This window comes from Brassica oleracea, chromosome C9 (genome assembly GCF_000695525.1).
Source record: "Brassica oleracea var. oleracea cultivar TO1000 chromosome C9, BOL, whole genome shotgun sequence".
NCBI classification, from domain to species: Eukaryota; Viridiplantae; Streptophyta; class Magnoliopsida; order Brassicales; family Brassicaceae; genus Brassica; species Brassica oleracea.
Genome location: NC_027756.1, coordinates 43,689,236 through 43,697,441, shown reverse-complemented (window position 1 = coordinate 43,697,441; position 8,206 = coordinate 43,689,236). Strand labels below are relative to the sequence as shown.

The 8,206-nt window shown below is 36.9% G+C and overlaps 1 protein-coding gene across 2 annotated transcripts; it reads right to left on the bottom strand.

Annotated features, from left to right (window-relative positions):
* Positions 1–368: 368 nt before the first annotated feature.
* LOC106313929 (P-loop NTPase domain-containing protein LPA1 homolog 1) lies at positions 369–4,400 on the bottom strand. 2 transcript variants are annotated; one of them, XM_013751864.1, is made up of 8 exons: positions 4,212–4,400; positions 3,946–4,126; positions 3,007–3,323; positions 2,817–2,898; positions 2,295–2,696; positions 1,510–2,226; positions 1,320–1,433; positions 369–872 (listed from the first exon to the last, which is right to left on the bottom strand). In XM_013751864.1, exons 2-8 carry the CDS (start codon positions 4,120–4,122, stop codon positions 504–506), a joined length of 2,178 nt encoding a protein of 725 aa, XP_013607318.1. In that variant the 5' UTR covers positions 4,123–4,126; positions 4,212–4,400; the 3' UTR covers positions 369–503. The 2 variants fall into 2 exon arrangements, with proteins under 2 accessions (XP_013607318.1, XP_013607319.1); XM_013751865.1 differs by lacking the exons at positions 3,946–4,126; positions 4,212–4,400 and adding an exon at positions 3,420–3,527.
* Between the last annotated feature and the right edge of the window lie 3,806 nt (positions 4,401–8,206).

The following is an 8,206-nucleotide window of genomic DNA, read 5'->3' as shown; positions in this document are numbered from 1 at the left end:
ATATGGTCTATTATACAACATTGCATCCATTGCTCGTACACTGCTTGACCTCAGCCACATATACACATAATTGCATTTTTAGACTCATTGCTCAACATTTAAGATTTTTAAATCTTGAATCTAGACAAAACCATCTGCTTCGCGCTGCACCACTTTATTTCGACCGTGTCAATCTATGTACTGTCGTTTACATAAACAGTCAAAACAACTCTGAACCAACTTTGTTGCTGTCAATGCCAAAAATTGTATGTAGAAAGAGTGACATGAATCCAAGATTCTACTTGTTTGATTTGAACTCCCAAGTAAAGCGAAGTATACAGTTTAGTCTTAAAATCTGAAGCAAAGTTAGAATCTAAGATCTCAAGTCATAAGAAAAAAAAGTGCACATTAAGCAACCCCAAGGTTTGAGGCAAGACTATACACACACACGAACACAAAACTTAAACTAAAGACTAAACCATAATTCATAAACTGAGGAGTTTACTAGCAACCAAAGCTAAGGATCATGGGGCACCCAAGAGAATCGGATCACCCAAACCCGACCCGCGTTTTCCAAGAGCTGATATGCTTAGAGAACGCTTCCTCATCTTTTCTTTACCCGACCAGAGTCTTGCATCTCCATACTCGCACGTGAGCAGCGACGCACATAGCTCAAGCGGCTCGACCAGCTGCTGGTTCGCGGTCCGAAGGAAAAGATCCAAGTTCTGTATGTACTTGTCATCTTTTGTTGCCGGCTTGTGGTTTTTCTCAGACATTACCGCGACCGTATCTCTAGACTCTTCCTCGTCATCTGTCCAGTAGCTTTTGTCTTCCATTGCAAGATCATCGTACTCCTCGTCTGACTTTGTAGACTGCTCATCAACTGAACCCACCTGTAACAATCACACCAACACACTCAAGTTACTGAAACACAAGAAAACACGACCGGATTCTAAGCATAGACTAGTGAAACACCGGCCAAAATGGCCCCCCACAATTTTTTTTTAAAAAAATTACATATATAAATTCCCAAATTTATGATTAATGGAGAGTTCTGGGGCTATTTCGTTATGCCGCCATCTTTTTATAAATATTGGTATTTCCCTTATGAATGAATCTCAATTTGAGAAAAAAAATGATTAATGGAGAATTCGTAGGGTGGAGTTTTTAGCAGAATATAAAAACTGTCGTTTTTAGTTTTTTTTAGTTAAAAGTTAAGAGATAACCGCTAAGAACCCACCCTAAAAACTCTGCATTAATCATGCTCTTGCTAAATTGTCTATATCTCCTAAAATCTCGGGACCTACCCTGAAGAAAACCATTTGAAACACACATCTTACCTCTTCATGGTCTCGCTTGTTATCATCATCATCGCTAAAATCTGTATCTTCTTGCTCAGGAGGATCATCTTCAACTTCTTCATCGCTACCATGCACGGACTGCTCTTCCTTAAGCTGAAAATAACACACCATATAAGCCACAGAATCATCAAAAAAAACTTTCCAACATTAGAATCAAACAAGAGTATACCTCTTTTGAAGTTCCTTCAGACATCCTAGGCGAGCTGCAACAAGAAGAGTAATGCCTACTAGCGTTTTCACCCAAGTCCACACTCCCAGCGCGGCTCGTGGCTCCATCACTAGGCCAAGCACTGATCCCAAACAGGCCAAACTGAAGATTCACCGGTTCGGCTTTCTGTAAGTAACCATAAACAGGATGCTCCATCCCATTTGTCTCATTACAAAAGACAGGCTTCCCGGTCTCATCAACCTTACCAGCAAGCGGCCAAGTTCTTGCGAAAGTGCCATCAGTATTCAGAAGAGCCATTAGATTCCTAGAAGAGCCTTTCCTTTGGATCAGCTGAAACATTCCTTTGGAACTCAATGAATTAGCTGTACACTGGTTCCTATACTCGTCATCTATCACAGAGACAGTATTGGTGGTAGCATCATAGAGCTGCTCTCCTGCTTCTCGCCTACGCATGCAACTGAAGACCGTCGCGTGGATTGCTGCCACGCTTTTGTCAACGTTGGTGTTGTTTATCTTGGGAACTAGATGTTTGTCAGCTCTTTTGCACAAGTAGTCTTGTATGGTTCTGATGTTACGTATATACTTCACGTACTTGTTTTTCTCTGGGTCAAGTGTCATGTACTTAGCTCTCACTGCAAACCGTTCCAAATGTTTCTCCTCGTTTGAGATGTAAACCATGAAAGGAACTATTGAAGGATGCTTTTTCATCAGCCCCATCTATAAACAAACAAGAAGTTAGAATTACTTATTACAAAATGAGATGTGTTACAAAGAGAGAGACTTACCACAAAGTTAAGGCTTAGATGGACACCTTCAACGACCACAGACTCTTTCCTTTCTTCCCATGAGGTAATGAGCCTATCGAGATTATCAATCACCATTTCACTCTGAGCCTTGAATCCTTCTACAGCCATTTGCTTGTGGCTTAACAGTACAGGTGTGGTCGATTGAGAATCTGCAAAGGCATTTGGTTTCTCGTCCTCAAGTAGTGATTTTCCATAAGTATTCAGCTTTTTGGCTCTTCTTCTTTTGGCTTTAGACTCGGCAACTGCCAAAGGGTCGAGGTACTCTCCAGCATGGTAGGTGGAAGCCCAAAGCAGAGGATCCTGCTTCTCATCAACGAAACTTCTCATCATATGGCGGATTGAGTCAGTTGAGACAACTGTTGTAATGCCCAACCTGCTGCCCTGTTAACACAAGATGCATCATTAATATAAGCTTCTCAAAATGTAACCTAAAACAAATAGCCAAAAAGGCGTCTTATTATGGCTAATCTAAAGCTCATAAATAGTTATTATGAATAATACCAAAAGTGCAGAGAGTGTAGATTTGCCACAGCCACTAGTGCCACACAGCAGAACCGTCACAGATTCTTTCCTTTCTCTAATCCTGCATCAAATAATAAGAACTTTTAAGATATGATTATGCGAAGTAAAACAGCATATTGATGATATCTTCACCACATATATGTTTCTGATTAATGGTAAGAAAAATTACTTGCACGCCAGAATCAAGTCAGCCCTTTGGTCATGACCCACATACTTGTATTCAGCAAGAGCGTCACAGACAACGTTTACAAATGTCTCCCTCAAAACAACAACGGTTGTGCGCTTTTTATACATCTCAAACGGCTTACTTCTGCTCTTATCATCAGCATCATTGGTAGCTGAGAAATTAACTTTGTTAACCTTTTCTACACCATCACAAGCTGAGGGAGCATCAACTGCCTTCCCAAATACAGATTCTTTCCCATGTGAGGGGGAAAGTATTAATGATCCCTCACTTCTTATTAACTCGAAAGCCCTGCGGCTAATCTGCTCACAACCAAAGAAAAAAAAAACACAACTTAGGATCTATCTTGAAACATAGTGCCTTTACAAGAAACCAAAGACGCTTATGAAAAGACTAACATAGAATCCAAAGACATGAGGAACATAACACAATTAGATAACATCACACCAATCAAAGGTAAACATATTATTCTGTAAAATCAGTAAACAATCCAAATTAGAAAAAACATTGATAGAATCAAAGTCATGTTTACTTTCAATCTCAAATATTAGTAAAATAATTAATCATCTCATTCACCAAAAAAATAAATATCAAGAGAAAAGACATGTCGGTCAGTAAAGCCAAAGTACGAAACTGAGACGACAAAACAACGTGCTTAAAACTTGTCTAAATCCAGACACAACTCTGTTCTAGAATCCATTAAAAGTCCTGACTAGAAATGTATATTCGTTAGTATGATATTGTTCCATCCATATAGCTTTTATAATTAAAATAAAAATTAAATGGAAATACTCTCAAACCATTAAAGGACAAGAATAAAGAATCAGAACTCGATGAAAGCGATGTTATCGGAAAATAAATCAAACCCCAAAAAAAAAAAAGAATCTGAGAAAAAAAAAGAAAAGAAAGAAGGAGCGTGATGACCTTGAAGGCGTGACGCGCTTTGCATCCCATGAGCTGAAGAGTGCTTTGCAAAACCGGACGCGTATACCTAAACGAATCTTTCCAATTCCCGCTTCCGTCTTCTTCGAGAATCGCCGTCGTTATATCAACATCGCCGTCGACCACCACTATGTACATCACCTTCGTCGCCTCCGTCATATTTCTTCAAAGAAGTTTTTGATTGTGAGATTGATAATAAAACCAATAACATGCAGGGATAAATAATGGATCCATGAGGGAATGCGTACCTTGTTTAGGAAGGAAACGAGCGTGAAGATTAGGGTTAAGAATCGTGAATGTATCAAACGTTAAGGCGGAGAAGGAGAAGATGTTGTGGCCACTTTGTGTCAGGTTGGTTCCACGGATCGCTTCAGTAAAGCCTCCACGAGTCCTCTCTTTTTGAAGCCCACCTTCCTCTTCTCTCTCTCTCTCTTTCTCTTTTGTCGCGTTTCCTTTACAGAAGAAAACTTTTTTTTTCTTTTGTTGGGGTATTAATTTGGATTTTTTTCTAATTCAGACAGTATCTATCTTTTTCTTTTTAAATGTTGCTAGATTAACTTTGTTTTTAATTAAATTGCTCCCTACCAAATCTAATCCGCGTCAATACATATTCAGACTTCCGGTTTGCTCTTTATTACAGTCGGTTAATTCTGGTTTAAGAACTTATTGTTTGAACCAGCTTAAGTTACATACCGAACCGGCGAATCAACATGTGTAGGGGTTTTTAATTGACCCTTTTTATTTTAAATCATCTATAACCAAGTGTTTTTTTTTAACTATAACCAAGTTTTTCGCCGACCCCAATTCATCCGGTCTTCGTCAACAATTAATTAGGATCCAACTTTTAAGAGGAAAAGTAGTAATAAGTTTTAAACTAATAAACTACATTACACTATAGTTATTATACTATATATTTTAAAATGCATGATCTCAGTTCCTGTAAAAGAAAACTCAATCCAAAACTTCATGTATCCAACTCACAAAAGTAAAAAATCTATAGTTGACAAAAAATAGTAAATAATCTATTTGACGAGTTTGTATTACTAAAATCTGTTCTAAATAAATGTACCATTATATATGATGACCCAATTTCTGGAAAACGTTTTTTGGCTAAATATCAAAAGCATGATCATATTGGTATGTTTCGAAAGATATTTTTCCTCTTTATAAAATCCATAAATATGTAACTAAATGCAAAATTGATAATTCAGATTCACTTTTCAGTTTAATCAATCGTTAATTGGTAATGTTAAGTTGGTTTTTTTTTTTTTATTATTTCGTAACCACATATCTTTTTTCTGTTTTTGTTATCATCAACCAGAACAACAGAAACAAATTAAAAATTGGGACTGTGCACAAGTAGAAATTATACAAAAATAAATCTGTTAAATCATCCTATAATATTAAATCTATTTTCGCCTAGACTTGCTCTCCTTGTCCAAAACATTATGATTTTTCCAGAAACATAAACGAACTTAACTGAATATTCATTGTCGCATGATTCATCTAATCAAAAACTTAACTGTCTTGACTTTTAAAGTCTTCCTGGGACAAGAATTCCTTCCTTGAATGACGAAAGTCGCCCTAGTTTCCGCCATAAATACGTGTTCAACCAACGCATTGTATCACTATCAGCTCCTAGATCAAAGGGTGTTTTAGGGAACCACCCGAATTTTTTTTGATGGGCCTTCTTGATTGCATTTAAAAGCCATCCTGTGGGGCCAGAAAGAAAGAATCAAGCAGTGGTAAAAAATGTAGTAATCATGTGATAATAACAAGGGCAAAGCAGCTGACTGTGATGAGAAAAGGAAAGAAAAACACCAAAAAGACAAGAATAGTGGCCCATATCGGGTCAGAGGACAAACGTTGCATCCATGAAGGTGACTAAGCGGCCATGACTGGACCCCGTCAATTATTTTCATATTTCTCTCTTGTTTGTAACGGGGCTCCATAAGTTCTTTAATATTAATTTGTTTTACTAAAGAAAGTTATCAAATGATCAAATGTATTGGTAAATCAATTCATGGCGGACTTTGTTGGTTCTAAACTGGTCCGGCCGGTTAGATTCAGGTGTCCCGGTTTCCTGATAAATTATCTACTTACACTAATTGTGATATCATAGGTAGGATGTGTTTGAGTTATACGAGTTAGAAATATTGTAATTTTTTGGGTATGAATCTCTATTTTCAGTTAATAAATTCAGTTAAGAAAATGTGTACTTGAGGAGCAACACATCACTTTGAGAATTACACAACCTAGGAATCAAATTCAAAGAGATTATATCAAATTTAAGTTCAGCTATGTTATGTTCCAGAGTCTCAATAGTAATGTATAAACTCATCTTAGCATGCATACCCTTCTCCACTCAAGCTTCTTAAAACACTCCAGTATTATGTTCTATGTGAAAATTGTATAGTCTCCACTAGTTGGTTTGAAATCTGAATTTGTAATGAGTTGTAATTACCTTATACCATGCAACAGCCTTTTGATAAAACATATTGAAAATATACGGTGGTGATTTTCCTCCATATATATTTTAAGGGTTTTTTTGCAAAAGTGACTCAAAACTTGGAGTCAAACAGAAAACTAACCTTTTCTTTTGACTCCTTTTTTTTTGAGATTTTAACCCCACACCTGCATTTTATCTACGAAAATGCCATTAACATTTTTTTTTTCGAAAATGGCTTCTTTACTGTCTCAACCTCATCTTCTTCAAGTATTTACAATATTGCCACTGCAATGAATAGTGGCAACAACCTTGTACGAACTGTTTGGAGCTTTTAATGCCCTTTAATGCACGTAAATCTCTTTACACTCTCTCTGTTTCAATTGTTATGAACTAAAAACAACATTTCTTTCACTTTCTCTCTATATTCATCCAAAAAACTCAAGCTTTTGACAGAGCCATATTTCTTTCGTTTTGACTTACGGTTGCTTTCGTTTGAGGTTCTGGGTGGTTGGAGAAGACCCTGTGTGCAAACGAAGTCATCTCACCTAGTTTAAGGTACGAATTTGAATTTTTTTTCAAGATCTGTTCGCGTAGAAGACTTACTAGTAAGTCATCTGTATGTAGAAGACTTACTGATGAGTCTTCTGGTCAAACGGACGACATAAATTAAGTCGTCCAGCTTTGTTTGTTAAAAAAAAACACTCCAGACGACTTATATATACGTCGTCTACGAGAAACGGGCTAGTTTTGCATTTGACCGAATCGTGTCAGATCTTTGACTATTTCTGGACGACTTATAATTCAGTCGTCTCTGGGAAAGTTAAAATTTCAATATTTTATGAAAACTTGACGACTTACGTGTAAGTCGTCCTAGGTTAGTTTTGTAATTGAAAAATAAAACTTCATAATTTAACTTTAACCAGACGACTTAATATAAAGTCGTCCCTCCAGAAGACTTAATTTAAAGTCGTCCGGGGAAAGCAAAGTCGTCCAGAATTTTTCCCAATTTTCTGGTCAAACCTTGCTTATCCCGGACGACCTTAAATTAAGTCGTTTAGCTGGACGACTTTATATTAAGTCGTCTGGTTAAAGTTAAATTATGAAGTTTTATTTTTCAATTACAAAACTAACCTAGGACGACTTACACGTAAGTCGTCAAGTTTTCATAAAATATTGAAATTTTAACTTTCCCAGAGACGACTGAATTATAAGTCGTCCAGAAATAGTCAAAGATCTGACACGATTCGGTCAAATGCAAAACTAGCCCGTTTCTCATAGACGACGTATATATAAGTCGTCTGAAGTGTTTTTTTTTAACAAACAAAGCTGGACGACTTAATTTAAGTCGTCCGTTTGACCAGAAGACTCATCAGTAAGTCTTCTACATACAGATGACTTACTAGTAAGTCTTCTACGCGAACAGATCTTGAAAAAAAATTCAAATTCGTACCTTAAACTAGGTGAGATGACTTCGTTTGCACACAAGGTCTTCTCCAACCACCCAGAACCTCAAACGAAAGCAACCGTAAGTAAAAACGAAAGAAATATGGCTCTGTCAACCATAGCCCATATTTTGAATCAAAAGCTTGAGTTTTTTGGATGAATATAGAGAGAAAGTGAAAGAAATGTTGTTTTTAGTTCATAACAATTGAAACAGAGAGAGTGTAAAGAGATTTACGTGCATTAAAGGGCAATAAAAGCTCCAAACAGTTCGTACAAGGTTGTTGCCACTATTCATTGCAGTGGCAATATTGTAAATACTTGAAAAAGATGAGGTTGAGACAGTAAAGAAGC

Coding starts and splice junctions, on each gene's coding strand:
- LOC106313929 (XM_013751864.1), bottom strand. CDS start 4,122: ATGACGGAGGCGACGAAGGTGATGTACATAGTGGTGGTCGACGGCGAT. Junction 3,324..3,945: donor AAGCGCGTCACGCCTTCAAG/GTCATCACGCTC, acceptor GGTTGTGAGCAG/ATTAGCCGCAGGGCTTTCGA. Junction 873..1,319: donor ACAAGCGAGACCATGAAGAG/GTAAGATGTGTG, acceptor TGATTGTTACAG/GTGGGTTCAGTTGATGAGCA.